This window comes from Telmatherina bonti (assembly GCF_933228915.1).
Source record: "Telmatherina bonti genome assembly, chromosome: 5".
NCBI classification, from domain to species: Eukaryota; Metazoa; Chordata; class Actinopteri; order Atheriniformes; family Telmatherinidae; genus Telmatherina; species Telmatherina bonti.
In genome coordinates, this window is record NC_136623.1 from 30,022,000 (window position 1) to 30,046,390 (window position 24,391).

General features: G+C 42.0%; 1 protein-coding gene across 1 annotated transcript in view; it reads left to right on the top strand.

Annotated features, from left to right (window-relative positions):
* The window catches only part of znf407 (zinc finger protein 407), a gene marked incomplete at its 3' end in the record, with an annotated part of 160,474 nt that overhangs the window by 118,780 nt on the left and 17,303 nt on the right, over positions 1-24,391 (top strand). The window contains exon 9 of the mRNA XM_079240213.1: positions 1,229-1,407. Coding sequence (XP_079096339.1) covers positions 1,229-1,407 — 179 coding nt within the window. The remainder of the gene's footprint in view (positions 1-1,228; positions 1,408-24,391) is intronic.

Here is a 24,391-nt window from a genome sequence, read left to right on the forward strand (position 1 = left end):
TCGGACTACAGCCCCCGTGATGGAGAGGGGTGTCTCTGCAAAAGTGAAAACAAATTCTCTCCTTGGCCGATGTGAGCTATGGCACTGTGAGGCTTTATTGTCCCGGCCAAGGTGATAAGGGAGAGTAATTGCGTATTATACTGTCCGAGAATGTCAGGTCCAAACTGAGCGCAAGTGCCCCATTCATCAACACATGATGGTGTGTGAAGCCATGTTCTACACTGCACATGCTTGCTTGCATGATGTATTATGTGTGAGCACATGTCTGTCTGTGTGTGTAGATGTGTGTTTGTGTGTATGTCCAAGGATTCATGTATGTGTATTTGAGATTTATGATTTATGTTTTGTGGCAAACTGACATTTCGGAACGTCTGTATTTAGTATGTATATGCATGTTTGTCTTGACCATGCAGTGTGTATGTGTGTGTGTGTGTGTGTGTGTGTGTGTGTGTGTGTGTGTGAGAGTCTGGGGGCAGGTTTAGATAGAGCCTGGGAGCAGGTCAGGCAGTATCATTAATCAGCAGAGGGTTGTGTGTGACTCTCCAAGCTGACATTGTTACATCCTATACCCTGCAGTAGCTCACTGCTTGGCCTGCACTTTCTGACCAGCCCATTCACAAATGCACACCTGCACGCACATGCACACACACACACACACACTCACACAGCGCCACTAATCCGTTACCTTTCATACAGCTGCAGAAGATACATACTCCATAACGGATGTACTCAGACGTATCTCTTTAATGCATTCAGCAGGTCTATTGATGCACAGTCTGCCAGCGGTCATCACACACAGCTCCCAGCTCACTCCACTGAAAAAAAATTGTTTGGAAATATCACATGACAAAAACAGAGCTTGGCAACACATCCTCAGAATTTTCAAGATGTAAATCCTTCTTATAACAAGTGTTGTTTTTTTGTCTGCGAAACTGGTCTTTAGTTATGTTTGATGTTGGGTGTAAACATACTTTCTCCCTCGGCTCCACGGCCCAGCTTGAGTCTTTTTTCTTGTGTGTGTGTGTGTGTGTGTGTGTGTGTGTGTGTGTGTGTGTGTGTGTGAGTGTGTGCATGCTCATAGTCAGTCATAAAGTAAAATGTTAGCACAATAAATCTTTCTCGGGAATGACGCCGAATGCTTATCTTCTGTTTTCTCCCTTGTGACATCTTTTAATCTCTTTCTCATTCGATTCCAAAGACCTTTTTTCTCTTGATTTGACTCCCTTAGATCCAACTGTGCTGAGAACATCCGGAAGCACATCCTTCATACAGGCAAACATGAGGGCGTGAAGATGTACAACTGTCCCAAATGTAACTATGCCACCAACGCTCCCATGGAGTTCCGCAACCACCTGAAGGAAAACCACCACGACATTGAGAATCCAGACCTTGCCTACCTACATGCAGGTAATGTTTCACAGCTACTCCCTGTTTCTACATTAGCAACGGTTCTGCAGTCTGATCAAACAGAATTCACTTATTCACTGCAGCAGCTGGCCTGTCATCCATGTGAGCTCCCTACTCCACTGTATAATTGTCCCCTTCATCATTGATGTCATTCAGTGAAATGCTTGTTGCTAATGAGAAGTTCTCACCAGAAGTAAGACTATACCTACATTTAAACATATGTGCCATGGAAAATACTGAATAAATTAGTGTCCAAGGGTCTTTTAAGCCTGATAGTCCTTTCCATCAGTGTCTTTTCTGATGTTTACTGCCCACTGTCTACCAGATCAGCTGAAGGTTAAGGAGGTGGCTTCACATTTTCATATCTGCTCATCTTTCACGTAGAAATCAAAGACACCATTCAGCCTCAGAAAAACAGATGATGTTACCTAGGTTACCTCAACTCCAGCTCTGACAACTCATTTATTGGAGCGTTTTCAGTATAAACTGGAGGTTTATGAGTTGGGCTCCGACCATCATGGAAACTAAACGCTTATCCACAGACCAAATCATAAGTAAGCTCATCACCTCTTGCTATCCATCCTTTTAAATGGCCTTGTCTTTTTAGAAGAATTCAGTCATAGTCATAAGTGATAAATTAAAATCTCCTGACTATCTCTATACAATCTGTCCAGCACCAACCATTCCACCAAGGTCCGATTGTCCACATTCTTTGAGTTCAGTTTTGTCTGGATTGGGTCTTGGTTTGAGTGCTGATGGAGGACGACCAGCCACAAAGGGGCCGTCTGGCCGTCCCTGCCAATCACTCAGACAGTAGAGACAGATGAAATCTTGTTCTTCTTCTATTGGTTCTTTTGTACCCCAGTGTTCCTCTTTGTCCTTGAGGGCTACCAAATCCAATCGGTAGAGTGCCTGTCCTTCAGAGGAGCAGAGAGGACAGCCTTTATCCTGTTATCCCTCTGACCCTACATAAAGGCAGTGGAGCAGGAGGGGAGCACCATGGAAAACAGGCCAGGGAAGGACATTACTGGAAAGTGGCTTCTCTCTGGTCATGCTGGTGTACATTTCCGGGTGAAACCGAATGGATGAGGGTTGTGTCCTTGGGCTGACTCTGACAATTGTGTTGTTTTAAATTTCTGAATTGGACTTATTCTTGGTATAATTAACTTTTCTCAGATTTAGGGCCGCTTCTCCTAACCTCTCTGTTCAACCCTTTTACTTCAAGTACTTTTTAAAAACACCTCCCTCCATATTCTGTGTACCCTCTCACCTTTAAGCAAAGCGCTCCTTTAGGTTTACTTTAACCCGCTGACCCTCCCTCTTGACTTGACTTCGTGCTCGGCTGACCTGTGGTAAAATGACAACAGTTCTTTTGTGTTTTTGCCTTTCCCCAAGTTTGACCCGTTAAGCCATGTCAGTGAGCAAAACTAAGGATGTTTCTCTGCATCTGCTCTGGCCAGTGCCGGTAACAAAAACCAAGGGTTTCAGATTTCAGTGTTTCATACGAAGGTCAGATCTTGTCTGCAGAACGCGTCATCTTTCAGCCATCTGAAGGAAGCACGTCCTCCTCTTTCTCTCAAATCTCGCATCATATTTTCAAGATGTCATCATGACTTTCTATTGCATAATCGGCTCACAGAAATACAATGAAAGAAATGATTTAAAACTGCACCAGAAAACTCAGAAAAAGTTCTCTTCCTATAGAGAAAGTCCTCAAACTAGCGACCAAGCCCACTTTGCCTACATGGAAATAAATAAATTCACTTAACTCCTTTAAAAGCAAAGCGTTCAAACAAAAGGTTATTTGAGAAGACATTGAAAGAGCACGTGTGAACCATTCCTCTTTCAAAAAAAGAGGGAAAAGGGAGGTGGAGGTGGAAGCCAGAAGAGCAGCTCTTCATCTAAGCAGACAGAACGAGACCAAAAGAAAGAGACGGGGGAAAAAAAGATTAAGAAGGTAGATGTTGAATTAACCTGCTTGTGATTGCTCTCTGTCAGAGTGGCACCAGGGCCAGCAGTGAGAGGCAAATAGTCTGTGATGGCCCTTCCCGCTGTTTCCCCTTTGAAAGACACAGATCAAACGCACCCCAGTCTCAGGCCCTTGTAGCCCCTTGTGCCGGATTGATTGACACCCGAACGTCTCCGCTGCTGCTCTGTCTTTCCATATCACTCTCTCTCGTCTTCCCGCGCGCTCTTTCTGTCTTCCTTTCTTTATTCAGAGTCGCACTTTGAATTAAAGCCTTTCTCAAGGATAAAAGCAGAGGTCCTTTGCAAACGAAGGAAGAGAGGGAATTAGACCCAGCGAATGATGGAGGGGAATGATGATTAGAATTTGAGGGGAAGAAAGAAGAGGAAAGAAAGGAGGTTACATACGTGAGGGGAAAATGTTGCTGATAGGACACATTTTCATAAAATGGTAATGACAATTGTCTCCTTTGTCTGATGTGCTGAGAGATATAGCAGAGAGAGGTGGCGGCGCCTGTGTGATCTGAGCATAGATAGCGCTGCAGCAGCCGCGCCGCTACAGGTACATCACAGTGCAGCAACTTTACTGAATTACACCTCGACTGGAACTTTCTTTAAGGTTAGAAAGCTGCAGCTGTGCTACGGCTGTTTAAACTTTAAGAAAGGCTTCCTTTTTTTTTTTTCCTTGCTATCTCCTTCCAGCGAGGTCAGCTGTGTTTGCTGGGCATTGGCTTTGATAAATCGGCCTCATGTCTAGTTCCTTACAAAAACTCACACACATAAGCAGGTGAGATGTTGCCATTAGCTTTTGTCAGAGCATCCTTAATCCACTATTTTTTCTTAATTGTGAAATATTTTCCTAATTTTCAGCCGAGGCTGTAATTGCACACCTCGAGGGCACGGAGATCAAATGCTTTCTAATTAGCTAACAGCGACTGAAGAGCTGCTGCTTAGCGCCTAAAAAGGTAGAAGAAATAAATAAATAAACTTCTTCAAGGCATTGTTGCTGCTTTATGCAGATTCTATTTTCTATAATAATGCGTGATGGATAGCTACTGTAGAGGGCCAGAGGAGGCTCGGCCTTGTAAGTGATGATCTTAATACACAGTTATAACCACAGGCAAATTCATTTGTTTGCTTATAGTTTTTCCTTATTAAACAAATCTGTAAACAAATATGGGTTTTGATGGCTTTTACTTAAGTTATGCATTCGCGCCTCGCTCCAGCTACCCCTCCTTACTTTCACCTGCTGTTCATCATGTAATGAAACATTACTCTCAAGAGTTTCACTTGCATGTTGTGCTGCAGCGGTGTGCTGGATTATGGAGGACAGGTGTGTATGTCATGCAAATGTGTCCTGGTATGCCTGGGCATATGACACTGTGTCGGCGTTGTGAAAGAAGCCACAGACACCAGCGATAAAATTAACATCTGCTTCTAATAACGATGTGTTATATGTGACACGTTTCTATGTGGGTGAAGAAAAAAAAATACAAAACAATGCATCAGAGTGTTGGAAAATCCATGATGGGACATCAAGTCGTCAGCGACGGATAAAGCTGTGTCTTTGTGTTACCTTCCTTATGTTGGATATGCATGATGGACCTGTAAGAAAACAATATGTTCATTTCATAATAATGGAGGAAAACTATCCCGATGTCGCCATCGCAGATGATTTAGATCAAATGTACATCTCTATGTACACAAGTAAACATTTATTTATGTGGCATCTTTTAAACTTTCAACAAGTTAAATAAGAAAAGCGCATAAAGTTCAGGAAGCCTGTTTTTTCCAACTTGAAGGTTAGCTGAAGCACTGTTGGTTTCTTTAATTGGAGTGTTTGCTCATGAACGAGCATCTTTCAGCTTCATCTGGTCCACTCCTTCTATTGTTTTATCCCACCCATCAGCTGTCGATCAACGTTTACACCTACTTCTTCACTTCCCGTGTTGCTTTAATTGAGATTGGACAGCTGAGAAGCAGCTGCTCAGTGCCAGCTCCCCAAGAGACATGCAACAACGGATGTGAGTCTTTTTGGGGTTAGCTAAGCATTTTATGTGAAAACACACGCCGTCAGTTGCATGCATATCAGAAAAAAACCAATCCATGGCCAGTCTGGGCCGAGCAAGCAGCAATTCCTGCGTAATGACCTGCTCCAATGAGCATGAAAACTCCCCCAACTGGCTGCATTTATCACACATCAGCCACAACAAACGCTCCTTTGTTTCATCCTCTACACCCTTCTCAGTCGCCGTGGCATCGGTCCGAGGGATTCCTCTCGACCAAGCTGCTTAGCGGCCATTTAGTGTCTTGACAGGCAGGTCCCATATAGTCAGTCAATGTCCAAGAACGAAGTCATATCTCCAATGAATTATTATCACCTTTAGATCATTATAAGTGAACTTATTTCCCTTTTGTATTAAATGATGGCTAAAATAGCGGCGTCATAGTCAGTTTGGGTGAAACTCTGCCTCCATCTGAGCATCTGGGCAACTTGTATCATGATCAGAAAATTTGAGGCAGATTGATGACACATGATATAAATGCTCTCCGGTGTTGCAATGACACAGTGGGGTTAGATTCATGCTTATGTTGCAGTGTTCGAAAACCTTGCAGATGGCTTATGTAGGGCACAGCTAACAGGAAAAAATGAAATAAATAAATAAATGAAAGTTGTGGGAGATTTTTTTCAACTACTGCTACATTCTCATCATGGCGTTGGCAGGATGGAAAGCTGACATGATATAATTATGTTCCAGCAACCACAGATATTTTTAAAACCACTTTTTTCTTTGTGACTTTAAATAAAAAGCTGTCTGTTGTGTGTCTAAAAGAAAGCCTTGGCTAGCGGACTGTGCTTTTATATAAATATCCTGTACATACGTTGTGTGAGTGACACGAGGTTAGGATGCTCCGAGGCAGGGCTGCTCCCCCTGTATGGGACAGGGAATATGGAACCAGACAGACCGCCAGCTCCTATAAAGCCTCATCCATAATTCAGTCCTCTTTCTCCCTCAAATCAGACACACCGAACACGTCCTGCTACAGCAAACTACTAACCTGCCTGAGACAAGAGAGGAAGACAGACACAAGTAGTAGTTGATAGGAAAATGGTGTCAAAAGGAAAAGTTAAAAGATAGAAAAGTTAAGCAGAAATGCTTATCGGAGCAGGATGAGAGATGAGGCTAAACTACAAATTTTCACTTGTAGCCCAGCATGCCCTATCTTGACCTTTACTGAAGCAGCACCACTCAATAGTACCAACATGTTTTCCCTGATCTCCTTCCTCATTGGCTCAAGTGCGCTTCTGAAATTTCCACCATGACCTTTGCCCCAGTAGTTGTGCCATGGACCCACGCATTCCTGGTTGGCCTTTCCATGTGTCGCCTGTTTGGTGGCTCTCTAAATGTGTCAGCAACTCTAATTACCAACAGGCTCAACTTTCCCAACTAAACAACCAATTACGAGCTTTTTAGCCCAACCCAGTCCCATGTTTCCTGATACAGTGGCCTATTAGGGCCCCTTATTTCTTCTCCAACATAATTGAATCCCCTGGCTTCTCATCAGTGGGCTAATTTAAGCCAATGTGCAGAGTTGGTAATCAGACGAGTTGCCCATTAGACTATCAGACCCCAATTAAGTGCCCTCTTATTTCCACCATAACAAGCCACTAACACTACTTCTGTTATTGTATTTCTCCTTTTAGTGCTCTGGTTTGTTTGGTGAAATCTGTGGTTTGTTGTAGAAAAAGGACATGGTGAGGAAAAAGTAGAAAAAAAAAAACTCTTGATTAAAAGTTTGGAGGTCTTGCAAATGGTATTATAGCGGATCTAAGAGCTTTAGGGACAGTAATTACTGAGGCAATGTTATGTTTCAATAGTCTGATGGATGTAGTAAGCTGGCAGATTGCTTCGTATTGTCTAAAACAGCCAGCTGTCTTTTACTGGGGCTTAAGAGTTGGCACAGGCCTGGCTGGTTACTGGTTTTCATAGTGATGCTGCTTGATGATCCTTTGATGGCAGCTTTTTCTGCCTTTGTGAAGGACAGTTTGATTCTTCACACTGATATGGACTGGACGTTTTCTCCACAAGCCAGATTTCCATTGCCGTGTTTGATTCACATTTAGATAAAAATGTTAAAAGTTGAAAAAGCCTATACAGCCGCCCTCAAATTTTTTCACTCCAATAATTGGAGACTAAAGAAGAAATTATAAATAAAGATTTGCTAAATTATAATTTGGTAAAATAAGACATTTTGAATTGACTCGAATTAATAAAAAATAATAGATAAAAAAATTAAAAACAAATAAAACTGTCCCAGACAACCTAAATACCTGCTGGAGGTGCTAAAGTCAGATTGAGAGTTACAGAAAACATGTGACTGCAGTGATCGCATCAAAGGATCATTTAACAAAATATTAATTTACAAGTGACATAAACTATATTAGTTTATCATGTTTATTTGCTTGTCAAAGCAGAAGATTTTCATGCATTTTTCATTTTTGATCACTGTTGTCAGTTTCTGCTAATTTCAGCAAAAGCTGTTTTTTTTTCTTTCGTTAATGGACTATATAACTAATACAGGTTTTTACACTCACCGGACTTGTATTTTTTTCTTTCAAACACTTTATGCATATTTGAAGGAATGGACATTTTGCAAATCGCATCAAGCCCCCCAAAAATAAAAAGGTGACTTGCTGTTGCTGTTTCCCTGCCTGAATCCGTACACTGGAAACTCCTGGTGACTCTAGAGATTAAAGTGATTCCCAAACATTCTCCATTTACCACTTAAAAAAGCCATCACCACTGTTTTCTATTGTTTGGTTGTTACTTTTTTCCCTGTTAGGGCATCTACAACTATTTCGACCAAATTACAGCTACAAGCAACGTCATTTATGAACTTTAAAAATTCAAAAAATTCGCACTCTGGTTCAGCCTTGTCGATTAACTTGACCAAGAGATTTGAAATGGAAAAGAATTGTAGAGATGAGCGGCTTCTCCAGTGGCACCTCTTTCTGTCCTCCCTTGCTCTCCCTCCTCTCTCCTCCCCTGTCCTGTCTTGGTGACTGGTTCAGTTGAGAGGAGCTAGAGTGTGAAAGAGGCCCACAGAGGGCCGATGAGGGCCATCTCAACCAAAGCTTGTCTCAAGCCTGGGGTTGTTTCCTCAGCATTTAAGAGATGGCGTGTGCATATATGTGTGTGTAGAAGTTGGCTAAAAGTAGTCTCCTTGCTTGTCTCAATGGCTGTGTGCGTTTAGTGTTGGTGTCGACTCCCCATAGCCTAATTAAAAGGCGAGAAAAGCCACTCACAGGGAGATTAAACCTAAAAGGGTAAATTAGTACTCAAAGGGGGTGTGGCATATTCACACATATGCACAGGCCATGAAATCTCTTATGACACCTGTGGGAAAAAAAAAAAAAAGTTAGAGAGGGGGGGGGACCTTTGTGTTTCTTTGCAAAGCTGTGTGTTATGAATTTCTATAGATCAGCAGCAATTTTATTTGGAAAAATAAGAGATCAGGGATATGGTTGGCTGATCAGCTGAAGTCTCTTTTCTTTTTAGGTTCATTTAGATGTACATGAAATCACTGTCTGTATTCTTTGAAATATATTTCCAGAGTATGGAATTAGTGTCATTGGAAATTTGTACTGTGTGTGCGTTTTCTCGGCTTGTTTGCCTGCACAGAGAATTCGGTTCAGTGTATTAAGTCCTGAAGAGAAAAAACAAACAAACATTGCTTCTATTCAGGTTATGAAAATATTAAAGCAAGATTTAACCTACATTCAGAGATTATACTTTAAAGATCCTAAACATGGACACACTTTAAACGAAATTCCCGAAGACGTACCTAATTTTTTCTTTTAAGTTTGGCCAAAAGTGGATTTTGTTAGTTTCATTGTCTGTGAGGTTTTGTGTCTCATCAACTTTACCGTTGCAATCTTTACAGCAAAACTTCCACAGGTTAGTAAAAAACATCAGGGTGTAGCTGCAGTTACTTTTGAGCCCCTAAAGCTTTGCAGAAGCGCAGAATTCATGTTGTTTTTTTGGGGTCTTTTTTTAAAACAGAAGACCTACGTGCACACACACACATGGATGGCACATCATCAGTCACTCTGTTTCATACAAACTTCCCACAATTCAGCGCTGCATTAACCCCCCAGGCTACAGTCATATCACTTTACAACTATCTGCTCAGTTTTGATCCACTCAACCTTCTCTTTCTGCCTGCTTTGTGGTGTGTTTATGCCACGATGTTTTACCATTTTAGGGATGCGTTTGTGTTTGTGTGTGTGAGGAGAGTGATGTGACTGGGCCAGCCACCGAGCTCCGCCAAGCTATTTGTCTCGCTGTCTGTTTGCCGGTCTGTCTGTTGTCTCCTCTGTGTCGTCTCCACTTTGTTTGACTGCTATCAGACAAGTGTGTTGTATGAGCGAGCGCATCTGCTTTCTTTGAGCACGTGTGTTTGTGTGCGTTCATGTCATCTGTCAGTGTCTCCCTCCAAAATCAGCCATCTAAGAGAAAATCTCAGCTTGTCTCACACACACCATTTCTCCCAGAACTTCATCTCCGATCTAATATTCTTTACCCCCGGGGACAAAGCGTGTATGTTTGCACATATACAAGATTTCACGTGGATGTGTGTGTTTTTTGTTCTCTCCGTTTGTGAGGCATAAGAAAATAGATCTTGGTTCTGTCACGGACAGGCCTGCAGGCATAAGAGGCCTTAACGGATGTCTCTCTCAGCAAAACACACACTTTCTCTCTCACACACACACACGAACAGGTCTCAGACCCCTCTTCCTCCTGGACTGGTAGTGAGGAATACAGATTCAGGCTCCTCTCTAGATAGTGATCAGCCTCGCCATGGCTTCAGAAATGCTATCTTTACCAGGCGGCTGAATTGATAATACTCCCCCCCCCCTACGCATTTTATTACAAAGGCCCAGTTTGTAAAAAGGTAATCATTTACTGTTGCTACTATCTCCCCTGAGCTATACATCTTCTGTCTTCACAGGACAAAGTTCTCCTACTGCTACCGCTGCTGTTTTTTGTTTTTTTTTTCTTACGTTTTTTTTTTTCATTTCTCTCCACCAGCGTTGCAGACGACCACTTTTACCATCTGCTTCCTCAGAGTTTTACGTATAAAACAGAAAATGCAGCAACAATGAGATCTTCCAGTTAAACGTGCGTGTTTTGGACAAACATGGCCAGTCTGCATTTCTGTATGTACGTGTGGAGGACAGAAAGGCTGGAAATGACAGTGAATGAAGGACTAATCCCTTTTGGGCACATAGCAGAATCCACCAGCAAGTACCAAAATCTCATAATTTCAATTATCATATTTATCATATTTATTCATTTTCCCCCAGCCAGGCTTAATGCTGTCGCTCTTCCTCTCCTCCCTCGCTGCTCCTTTCTACGTTAATCTATTTTTTTTTTTCCCTCCGTTGCGCTTTCCACTGGCGACATGTGAGCCTGCCAGTCATCCTGACTGACAGCACTCAAGTGGCCTACGGAAAAGCAGCTCTTTTTTTTTTTTTTTTCGTTTTCTTTTTCTCTTTTTTTTTCTCCTGGTCCAACGTTGTGTCGGTGATGCTGGGGCCTTATCAGGAAACCCAATTTATTACCGTTTCTCTGGGCACAAGGGGTTGCCACTCACGCTGACTGACAGCTCTCAGATTCCAGGCTCCAGTGAAGGGATTTCCTTTAAGTTGTTGTGTGTCGCCCCCCCCTTCCCTCCCTTCATACTGTTAGGGATTATTCTGTCACACATAGACAGATTTACACAATGAACACACACAAACACATAACAGATAGATTTCCCTTCTTTAAATTGTTTTGTTTCCGTCTGACCTCAGTGGTAGTTTTTGACTGACAGATGGCAGTCCTCCGCCCTGCTTACTCATGGATGTTGTTTTAAAGCCTTTGGATGTTTACATGGTTTTCATATTTCCTTGATTCTATGCATTTCGTGTACCAAAAAACCCCCAAAAAACATGTTTGTTTAAGTAGTGAACAACAGTACATGTGGGACTGTGGATATAAGGGAACATAAGCCTGCTTGTACGAGTTCGCCTCCGTTTTGAATGCGCTTGAAAAAACGTCAGTCTGTCAGAGATTTTTTACATTTACCAGAAAAACATTGGGGTACGTGTGCGCGTCAGCTCCCATAGTGTTTGCACTTGTGTGTGTCAAATTTGACCTCCGAATCCTAAGGCTTATCGTGGCGGTGTTCCACATTATTGATAGCGAGCAGAGATATCGACAGGCCAAGCGCCGGCAGCTTCCAGCAGTGGCGGCAAGCGGGATGGGACTTTGATATGACATATTGTGCGTCTCAGCACAAGCCATAAATAATTCTGACACGTTTTTGTATGCATGGGAAAGTCCTTGATTCAGCCTCCCATAAAAATAAACTTCTATTATGGAAGGTATTTGTCAAGTGGGTGCGTGATGGATGGCCCGGCGTTTACCCCGTGGCAGGACGATGGGTTATGGATGCCCGCCGCCCCTTGCTGGAGGAGGAGTCGCACCCAGCAACGCTGACACCAGAGTAATTACTGCCCTCCTCACCACGGCAACAGAGGGAGGGGAGCAGAAGGAGGGAGGGGGATGCCTTACACACTCACCTGCACCTCACTGCTCCCCTCCCTCCACGCTGTTCTTTGGTGTAAAATGATGAAAGTTGTGATGATTGGACACGGACAGATGGATGGGCAAGTTGTTGATTTGTCTCCTGATTGATTTGAAGATAAACAACCCGCACCCCTCCATGATATTGCATCATCATGTCTGTCAATACAAACATGATGTATGTGTTGAAATACACCGCCTGATGAGTTTGGATCTCTTTATTTGATTTCTAAAAGTAGAGGAATCTGTAGAAGTGGTTATGATTACTCTACTTTTTTTCTATTTTTAAGCCGTTTCACTGTGTTTTTCCTGCCCATTCATTCCCACACTGGCGCTCTCATGAATATGGACATTGCCAATGAGCACATGCTTGCATGTTTGTCAATCTGTGGGCCCAGAAGCCAGATTGAGCCGAAGCTACGGTGCCATCTGAGGAAGAGGAGGAGGGTGGGCGTGAGGTGAGGGAAGAGATGCTTTCTGAACTGCCATTACCCCCCGCTACCTGTGTGGGTGTGCAGGTGGAGCAGTTGGTCAAGATGGGAAGTGTGGAGGGGATGGCATGATGGCAGCCAGTCAGTGGGAGTGACACCTGTTCACCGAAGCCCACCTCTTCTTTCTTGCAGCTATTTTGCTTGCTCTACCTCAACCTTTCTCCTCCCCTCCACTCTCTTCCTCCCGAGCAGGCAGAGCTGAGATGAAACTTGTCACAGCAGGTTGGGGAGCGATGAGTAGGACTGCTCCAGATGTTGTCGCACACCAGGAAGAAGGAGGCTTTTCACAGGAACACAAACTCAGACAATACTGTAGCATTGCCACATTGAGTGTGCTGTTACACATAATGATCTAGTCCCACACACACACACACACACACACCACATACATGAAACACACCATGTTTAATCTTGTAACCCCATCCAAGGGTCCAGATAGGTGGACTGATACATACACACACGGTCTTTAAAATCATAGGTGAACACTGACTGAAACAGTGACTTTTTTTTTTTTTTTTTTTTGCATATGTCAACAAAAACTTTTAGTTTTGAACAGCCTTGAAGCGCACGTTATCGTCCCAGACTACAGGGACACACAGTGTGCAGCAGTATTCTGTCCTTTTTAAAGCCAGTACTGCCATTTAAACCATCAAACACACCTTCACAGTCAGAATCTCCCAACTTTCAGACTTCTTCAACCTTTAGAGCCACATTAGATCTATCTATCTATCGATTCTATCGATCGATCTATCAATCTCTCGATCTAATGTAATATTCTCAGTTTCTTTCTTTTCTTTTTTTTTTGGCTTTAGTTATCTTGATACTTTTTGAGTTTTTATATGAAACTAAATATGTAATGACCAAAATCAGAGGCTAGCCCTCCTACACACCCCCTGCATACAAAGGCAGACAGTATTAAGAAACGCTTGTTTGCATGGAACGCACCATGTTTAACCTAGTAACCCCATCCCAGGGTCCAGATAGGTGGACTGATGCTGCTGTCGGCCGCTACAGATTGGGGGTCAGGGAGAGGAACAGGCTTCGGTCAATAGGCTTAGAAGACCATCAGGGACTATTGATTGTTGCGGACAGTGAGGCCAGCTCTGCACTAATTGTTTCTTTACTAGCCTGTGGCAAAGACAACAGTCACCGGCAGAGACTCATGAATCTTACATCTGTTTTGTTGCGAAAGCACCAGGAGTTAATAGCCTTTGATTACTGAGAGGATTTGTGTGTGTGTGCGTGCGTGCGTGTGTGTGTGTGTGTGTGTGTGTGTGTGTGTGTGTGTGTGTGTGGGTGTGTATGTGTTTGAGTTTGTGTGTGTGTCAATGTGGATGAAGCACATGTGAGAATGTTTGTGTGATCTGTGTGTATTAAGTATACACACAGATCACACAGTCAGAAGAAAATCGAGGGTTCATACATTCACTATCAAATTTACAAAGTAAATCAAGCCTTCATGCATTTCTGACTGAATAATTGATGTCGATGAAACAATTCAGTATCGATATTTTGAATTGAATTAATTTATGTCAAGTGCAACAGACAATTCTGTTTGGGTTCAACTTATTGTTGTGATTGTACATTTTATTGCCGATATCATCAGTGTTAGGCAGTAAATACATACTGTAGCAACCAAATGGATTTTTGCTGCTGTGAAATGGTATCTTTCCAAACTGTGAAACTATCAATATATGGTCCTTATTAGGCAGCCATGATTGTAGACCTGGTTGTCCTGTGACTTGAAGGTCAGCAGTTCAAATCCTGCTCCCCGACACTGCAGGTCCGGTCCCAAGCCCGGATAAATGCAGGGGGTTGCGTTAAGATGGGCATCCGGCGTGAAAAAACGTGTGCCAAAACACAACCATACCCGCTTGGTGGTTGGAAGCTGATTATTCGCTGTGGCGAGCCCCTTAGGGAAAAAAGCTGGAAGGGAAACAACAATGTCATACAATCCTGAATAAATCATAGAGCAAAGGTTGTTTTGGTTTGTGGCTTCAGAGATTGGAGCTCTAACTCAAACAGGCACTCACTCAAATTATGCTAACATTAGCATTAGCTAATGTGCTCTCGTCAGTCCTCTCTAAGTTCAAATCCAGTCTCTTACCCCCGTTTATTGGTTTCTAATTATTTTTACGCATGTGATACTGAAGATACTCAAGATTCCAGGTGCAGCGACACCCGAATACCCATGTTACATAGGTGTAACTTTTATTTAAGGTTTGTTGCTGGGTGGCATCTCCACCTAGCAACAGATCCTGAATGAAAGTCAGTCACTCCATTGCATTTTTGGCAGATTTTCACACACTTTCAACTTTTTGGTCTGTTTACAGGTGTTAGAACATCGGGATCTTGTTTGCCTTCTGCACGCATGAAACAATACAGGTCCTCAAGACTTTTAATTGCCCTTGGACCACAGTGAAATACTTCAATAAAAACTTGCATTTTTTTTGGTGAGATTTTCAAGACAAGTGCCCCACAGATAAGCGTGTATGCTCAGTAGTTTATCTACTTTATGTCCCACTGTCCCTGAAGGCCACACCAACTGTCTTCTGTGGTTAAGACTACATTTCCCATATGTCCCACATGTCCCTTATTTCCCATGTTTTTTTCTCAGGGACTTAAAAAAAAAGAAATGATTGTGGATAAAAAGGCCAAAGCAAATAAGAATCAGCATGATTTCAAATATTGCACATGAGGGTAAAAAATAGTGCAAACAAAAATTTCAGTATTTTAATGTACAAAAGCTTTCATCCATTCTTTATTTCTTCATATATTGCACATGATGCATTGCTCTTTTTATTAAAACAACACGTAAAGATGTGAAGAGTGGCTCAAGACTCTTGCTCCGCGCTGCATGTCTACTATCACATGGAAATAATGTAAGTTATTGATATGAACAGGCAGCACATGTCATATTTGTCAGCCATGATGTGCTGCATGTTTAACAGTGGACAAACTAAATATTTCCCTGAATTTGGCCATTTTTGTGTTCTTTGCATTCACACTAGTTTCCTCTGCTGCTTTCTGGAAAAGTGAATGTAAAAGTTTTCAGTTGGATGCAATCTGCAGCTAAATGCACCTCAATTCTCTACACTGCTCCTGTAAAGTTATATTTTTTATGTCAATAGGCTAAATAATGCACTGAGTATGATTCTTAATCACACAAGCATTAAAAGCCCTGCTAAGTGCTTTCCGTAAAAACTTCTTTCAACACATCAGTGTGGGTCATTAACATGATATATAAGTGGTTAACTATTCATTTGCAAGCTCAAATGATTTCAGCAGCTTTCCGTTGGCTCATCATCTCCCCCGTGATACAGCTAGTTTTTCAGCTCACCCACGTGCCCTCGCTGCTTGATTCCTGCCCAGCCAGTATCAGTTTTCCTGATGTTGTGGATCTCGTCTGTGTGTTTTCTGAGGGCAGCATCTTGCTCAGAAGTCATATCTGCTATTCTAACCCCTCTGCAGTGGCCACGCAGAATACAACTGCGTGCAGTTTGTTTATTGCATACAGCAGCAGACTTTGTTTGTGGCCGGCTGTCAGAGCGGCCAGGCTGTTGTGATGAAAGACACTTGGACCTTCCCATCCATTTCACATTTGCTCCAATCAATTATTCAACAGGACAGCCAATTAAAAATGAGGGAGAGCGGTCAGGGCCTCGCCCCCCAAAGGCCGCCACTAGACAACTCTCTCCGTGAATAATTGGTGCAATTAATTTAGCATTGAGCAATAAAGGAGTTCTCACTCTCCTCTCTCCCTCTCTCTCCCCATATACTGCAGAACCTCTCAACACACCAGTCATTACAGACACACATCACAACAACACACACACACTGCAGCAGTGTAATAGCAGACTCTAAGAATACAGGTGAGGCCAACTTGTCCTGCGTTTGAAGAGAATTTCAGTAAATCCATGCATTTAGCGCTTTGAATAACCAGGTTATTGTAGTTTCAAGTAAATAAACAAAAATAAATTAGCATGAAACTGGAACAACAACAGATTTTGAATCGTACTGGTGGATGTTTGTGTCATAACAATCACCAGTTGGATGTAATGTTTAAGAAAGCTTGTTTTTTCCAAGACCAACCAAAAGGCACAGCTGTACCCTCTGAGACATCTATTCAGAGCCAGTCTTGAGAGAATCTGAGCTCGGACAGAGGATCCCCAGTCAGAGTAAATGATTTCCATACAATGGAATAATTCAATTTACGTCTTTCCATACATTTCTTCCTCTTATTGTCTCTTATCTGCAATTATAGTTCATTTGCTGCTGCCTTCGCAGGACGGTGCCTCCACCAGTAATGGCACTCTCACACTGTAGTAAGAACACTCAGGAGGAGGAGGAGGAAGAGGAGGAGGAGGAGGAGGGTAACGTTGACAGCTAAATTCCACAACAGCTCTGATTTATTCAATCACAATAGAAGTATAATGATGGACCAAATACGCTCCTCACCCCCATCCTTCTTCTCTATTCTGCCTGCACATTCCTTCCTCTCCCCATCCTCTCTTCATTGATCAATCCCTAACTCCCAGTGTACTACCCCCACCCCACCCCACCCGGCCCTCTGCCACCCACCTCCCTGAACAACCCACACCCACCTCTTTTGATAGCCAGATTGACAGTTGAGTAATTTCACTGTCAGCGCTGACTGACGCATGGTAATGGGAAGACGTTTCAGGGCCGCATTACAACACAAAATAATTTCCAATTTACCGCTCATCAAAAGCACTCACAAAAAAGAGAGAGAGAGAGAGGGAGAGGAAACAAGGGAGGGATGGGTGGAGAGAGAGAAAGAAAGAAATAGGACAGGGAGGAGGTGAGGAGAAACACAACAGTGGATTTATGGCTTCAATTACTGATATTTCACATTTAGTTTAAAGCGACATGTTTTTGTAATGTGACAGGCTTCACTGGATTTGAAAACCTCTTCAGACCTCTCCTCTCCCCTCTTCTTGTTTTTCCCTCCTTCTTTCTTGCTGTAGAGATAATGAAAGGACGAATCCGGGGGCTGATGGGGAGGAGGGAGTGTTGGAGGTTCAGGAAGAGAGTGATAGCTGTGACTCTTGAGCCTCTTTAGAGGGCCGAGGAGGGAGGAAGACGAGACCTGAAGCTTTGATGTAGATGGATTTGACTGAAGCTCACGCCATCATTCACTGAGTGGCCTTCAATCTCCACCTTCCCCATCGCTGGCAGGATTTACCACCAAACCTCCACACTCATTAACACACTTTAACTTTCCCATGATGACCGTTGGAGGCTTTTAATTGTTTTTTTTTCCCCAATCCTCCCCCTTTCAGAGCAGCACAATGTCCCTGTTCTGTGAAGAAATAGTGCTGTTTTTTTCATTTTTATAGCAATATTTTGTCCTTGAGTGTTCCTGTCTGCAATTATGTTTCATGGGTGATTTCTGGTGTTCTTCAAGGTGATTTAGCTGTGAACTATAATTAATGGAAAACTTTTAAAGCTAAAAATCATGTTTTAATCTTGTTAACCTGTCCGTGCGATGCAGTGACTGATGCAAACTCCACCGCTGATGGTGTCACTGTGGATTTCTAATACAACTCTACAGAGCAGCCCCTGAAGTGGTGTTAGAGCTTTTGTATGTTTTGCATGAAACAAATTCAAGAAACAATCCTGGAAACTACAAAACTAACTGAAGCTACATTGACACGATGATAAAAGATGGGCTAAGGGAGATCTGGCAAGAGCCTGCGAGGGTCGGGATGATTGAAAACCAGCTTGTGACTCAAACGTTTGGAAAGAAATAACCCAGTATAAAGGCTTTTAACACAAAACAGCATCAACACAGTGTGAAGAAGCAAAATGTAACAGCTCACAGGAAGAGCTCTACAGCTAAATACATCAGTGAGAAGGAGCATTTCCGCATCTTACAGGCTGAGGTTAACTATACACTATGACAAGCATTTGTTATAATATATTGGAGTCATGTGCTGTGATCTGGGTGCTAAAATGCATCTGTTTCATCATTTTGTTCCTTATTTTATGCTATATTTATTTTCTCAGCCTCCACTCAATATGATTTGGTCATTTTGGGGTCTGTGGACACTCATGCAGCCCAGAGTACAGCACAGTTTTCCAAAACGAGTTCATCCATTCAAAATTTCTCCCACTGCCACCATTCAGAACCAGTGCTGAAGAACACCTTTGTGTACTACGACACAGTTGAGATGGAGCAGATGGCAGCTGCTTGTTGTCCTCCTAAACACAGAGGACAGGTGATAAAAGGTGTTATCTCTCATGGGAAAGTTGCTGAAGATGCAGGGGAGTGACTGAACTTAACTCCACCCAACTGTCACTAAAGTACATTTAGGAAACAATGATTTTGTATCGGCCATCTGACCTGGAGCTCCGACAGTCCCAGTGATCACTTCCTTTCTCCGGTGTTAGATTTCTTTCGCCTCATTGAAAACTATCTTCAGTCCTTTTTTTTTTTTTTTCTTGAGGCTTCTTTATTCACAAACTGTTTTACCTCATCTCCTTCAAGGATCTTAAGTCATCATGTGATGAACAAAACCTCATTCATTAGAATAACAGCAGCTTCCCATCGTCTGAGTTTATCTAAAGCAAAGCAGGTTGTATTGTGTTTAAAGGTAAGTAAATCCTCCATAGATCAGAAGCATTCTGCGAATGCTGCGCCGCTCTGCAGCTGTCTTTATTCTTCTATTCATCTGTTGTTGTTTTTTTTTTGTTTGTTTGTCTGTCTTTTTTTTCTACCCAGCCCCTCTGTTTCTGCTCTCACCTGTGTACCCTTCTTTTCTCTGCACTGCTGGCATATGTATGTGGATTGGCGTACGCATATCACAGCCCGCCCTCCACCCAGCTGTTAGTTGTGTCACAGCAGAGATTGATAAGTTGATGCTAAAAGCTCTTTGTTTGAGCAGCCTCCTGGAGTGAGAGAAAAACACCACCTGCTTGCATTAAGAAAGCACACACACACACACACACACACGCACACACACACACTTATATACAGCACACAGGCTTCTCAGCCTGGACTTGACAGTTCTGACGGGGTTCAAATAAAATAAAAGGCAGGCCACGGTTTCCATCGTATGATATAATCCCTCTCAAAGCATCATCTGGAAACCATCTTGATTTGTTTACTTGTTTTCTTTATCAGCTTAGTCTCTGATTATGTATTGTATGCTTTTTGTTGAAGAATCCTAGATTAGGTGCTATGATAGGGATCAGATGTGACAATGATTGCTCATTAATCTTGTTGCTTTTATGACAATTGTAACCTTTAATTGAAAATAAACACTGTTAAGTGATTATTAACCGTTCGGCAGAGTACTACAGAGGATGTGTAATCAACACTCATTTACATTAATTATCCAGAACCTATCAAACAAGCTAATCCAAATCTTTCGCTGCCTCCACCGCCTATCTTTAATGCTTAGATTATACATACAGATGATGCCACAGCCACACAGACAGAGACCAATATCTGTGCAGATAAGGTGATGCAAATGCACAGATGACAGTAAGTAATATATTTGTTAGTGTGCATGCATGTGTTATTCAATTTCCCTCTGCTTCAAGCAGTGTAAGGGATTATGCAGGTGCTTAGCGGCCACCTGCTAAACAAAGCAGCTCTCACCTGTCTCAGGCTGTCTTTGCTTCAAGCTACATGGAAGTGGATGCATAAAAACCATAAAGCATTCTGTGACCAACTATTCCTGGGGGCTTATTATTAGTTATTTGGTACATAAAGTGACCTATCCACAGAAAAAAATCCCCGTAAGATGTAAATGACAAGTTGGTAAGCATGCTTTTTTTTGTTTGTTTTTAGTTTTAGTTTCCACAGGCGAAACTGGGAAGTCGAGCAGAATATCTGTTTTTGAGAACCATTCTGTTCTGGTTCCAAACTTACCCAATTTTAACCTAAAAAGTAAAGCTTGACGCTGTAGTCCAATGATCGGATGATGGTCAAAAAAATAACCACTTCATGCATGAACGTCATGTTTAAATATGCTTTTTGTTATTTAAACCCACGCGTCAAAAGGAAGGAATACATACTGCGAGTTGTCCACAACTCTTGTTCTTTGTTTCTGTGTCCTGTTCTTCTTCAGGACGACACTTTGTGGCTATGACATCGCACTTTTACATATTATGTAACTGATGCATACATCATTATGATACACCGCCTATCGGGTAATAGTACAGGTGGCTGTGGAAACTCAACATCAGGGTTTACCACATTGTCCTTCCCCAATCCAGACCTTAAGTGGAAACAAGGCTTAAGTGAACCTGATAACCTCACATGCATTAGAATGTATGGATGTACAGTACGAGTCAAACGTTTGGAGACACTTTCCCATTGGATTTAATGGGAAAGTGTCTCCAGATTTATGACTGATACTGTATTAGACCATCAGGTCTAATGGGAAGTCCAAATAGTCACTGAACAAACAAGACATAGCATGTTAAACAAAATGTAGCTCCTGCATAACTCCAACCACAAGTATCGTGTTGCGTTCAGACGCCATGTTTTATCCCCAGTTGAGTTTAATTTTATTTGAGCTTTTTTCTACATTTTTAAAGTGTATTTTTCTTGCTCAACCTCTCTTTTGCTGATGCAGTCCCACAACACAACACATAAAGACATGGCTAGCTGTCAGTGTGCTATTCTTCACCCGTGAAGTCTCCAACAGCTGCTACTGTATGTTCAGATATGCTTTATGAATGTGCATATGTCTTTGGATATGAATGTGTAAGTATGAGATCTGTACGTGTGTGTGTGTGTGTGTGTGTGTGTATACATGATTGTGTCATATGTCTCCTTCCCCGAATACAGCTTTATATCAGCTCCAGAAAGCAAAGGAACAAAGCCAAAAGACTAACAGTCTTACAGTGAAAAGGGGGCACACACTTTAACACAAGCACTCAGTAACAGAACAAGATACCAATGAGAAATATGCTATTATTGGAAAAAAAAAAGGAAAGAAAAAATTATGTAGAAAGGTTTTTATGCATGCATGTGTGATCCCGTGTGGTTTTTCTAGTTCTGGACCGTGACACTTTATCCGTCCTCTATTAGAATCCCTGAATCCAAACTTGTGGTATTCAATCATTTTGATTAAAAGCTGCGGTCTCTAACAGAAGTGTTGGGAGTGGAGCTGCACGGCGGCCTGCCACGTTTGAGAATTCATATATTTTCATAAACTTTTAACAATGTCAATGAGACACGTCTTCAATCTTTGGCCGCGCGACGGCAGGGCATTCAATCTTTCTTTAGCTTTTCGACAGAAAATTTGAATACGAGTGCAGTGTTATTAATGTGACAGTTCATATGGGGAGCGTCATTGGTGGTGGTAGTAGGGGGGGGGGGGTTTATTAGTTTTGGAGACACTTGAAGCAGAGAGAGAAGGAAAACGAAGAAGGGGCCTTGTCTGTGTTCCCAGCTAGCAGTGACGTTAACATTTTAATTTTGCACGCCCAATTAACAAAACTAACTAACCAGGAACATTAATTTCTGCCAGTGCCTCTATATTAGAGAACGAAATACATTTTTTTCCCCCTTATTTATTTGTCATTTCAGTGCGCACCCCAGACTTTCCTCATATTTGTTATCTATATTTTTTCATTGAATTGCAGTCAAATCAATTTGGCTCTAATGTTGATTTATTCAGATGCATACCTATCTATACTGTGACATTCTTTTAAATGCTTAGTTACTGCATTTTTCTAGGATATTGCTCATTTGAAAAAATACAAAATTTCCATTCAATTTGATCCCTAACCATTTTTTACTTAGACCGTTAAAATTCATATGTATTTAAAAGTGAGTGATTAAAGCTGGATGACTGAGCGTCTCACATTTGGATTGATAGGAGGTTAAATTTAGTCCGATGCAGTGCATCTGATTGCCCTTCATGCCGTAAAGAGTAAAACCCTGGGCTAATATGAAATGGTTTGTCAATGCCTGATCAATGTTCACATCTTAAAAGAAAGCGCGCTGGCTACATAATCCATAATGGTAGGTAGGGTAGAGCAGCACTGTATTGAGTGTCTGTTGTCTTTGACACATCTTTGGTGTCATGGGTGGTGCCACAAAGGCGCCTGAGAAACAGGCAAGTCCCCATTCATATAGCTTTTATTACCTTTCTCTGGTTACATGCCATAATAACGCAGAGCGTTTTATCAGCATTAACTTCACTGGTGTAGATATCCATCTGCCAATATCCAAACTCTAAGTATTGACCACGCTCATATTTATGGGATGGCCCTGCGTTTGTTTGCATGCATGAATAGCACATGCCGCCATGCGCACACAGCTGCTTGCTTGTGTACATGTTGCAATCCAGAACCTGATACAGAAATGAGTACTGTAGATGCTTTTCTGTAAGATAATAGGTCCTGAAACTCTGGCATATACACTAATCAGTCACAACATTAAAACCACCGACAGGGAAGGTAAATAATTCAGTGTACAGCTGGGAATCCTTGTCATTTAGCATGCGTCTCCCACCTAAACAAGACTGCAGAATCAGTTTCCCAGCACTCCGTCGCTGAAAGTGCAAAAAACAATCTGATCCACAAAGGTGTTTCCAACAAAAGCACTCAGAGGATCTCTAGTGAACATCCCAAAAGGTGCTCCCAGAGGTCTTGACTGGTCAGAGCTGTTTATGCATCACTGCTGTCATCTTCAAAATATTACTCAGCTGGTTTCAGTGCTTTAGCTAAAAGCTGTGAGTCTCATCTTTGTTTCGTTTTAAAATGATTAATTGAAGTCAGCTAAGGGGAAATTGAATATATTTAATTGTTACCCTCACAAAAAAGGATATAAATTAATCAGAATTAGCTTTATTGCTGATGTATGAACCCATCAATAAGGAATTTTACTTTAGCAGTTTGAATTGTGGGCCTTACAATTATGGAAAAATATTTAATCAGGGTTTCCTGAGTTTTTATGTCCAACTTTGTTGATACAAGGTCCTTGTAGCAGGAAAAGCCGTCACATAATGCATACAATAAAGCAAATTGCATAATTTATCCAAAGTGGAGCCGCTTATGTGTGTTGCCTGTAATTCACCAATGTTCTTTAACCTAATGTTTCACAAAGGCTCATTATTAAATGCTGCTGATTAATGCCTGTTTCTGTCTTTGTGCTGAGTTGTTGAAGCGCTGCTGAACTTCGGCAGTTTCGCACTTTGTCGGCCCCTCACAAAGATCATCGCAACACTGCTCTTGCATCCTGCACTTTGTCTAAGCTAAGCTGTCTCCAACCAGTATAAGAAAATCTGACTTTGTTTCTTGCTGTCAATTTCTCTTTTTCCTTTACTTGCTTCCTCCAGTAATGTCCTGTTTAGCTTTTTTTTTTTATGAATTTGCCATGGTGCACATTCACATACTTACATCAAGTAAAACACAGCTGTAACGTGATGCCCTGGGCTGGAACACAAAGTTGTGAAGAGCAGTTTCTCAGCCTTTGGATGCTGCATGACAAAGATGGCTTCAGGAAGGTGCATAATGAATGCCATTGAAGTTAACCAAAAGTGCAGAGTTTCAAGGTTGGAAAATGATGCAGTGTTGCTTTAGATGGTCATTCTGAAAAGCTGTGAGCACCATATTGATAACGTCCAGTGGATTTAGGTTTATGTAAAAGCCTTAAAGGTGGATATCTCACAACAAAGTACTGCTAGAAATACGAAAGAGCTTGTCTCGTGTTTTGTTTTTTTTCTTTTGCTGTTTTTTGTTTTGTTAACTGACCTTCTAATAGTCAAACACACTGTAATGAAGCAGCTTCACTGTACTACGATTCCTCCACATCTGTGAAAAGACCCAGATCAGCCCAGCACATCCATCTTACCATTGTCTGTTTTCACCTGTACCTGAGCTGTGGGTGTTTTTTGTTTTTTTGTTTTT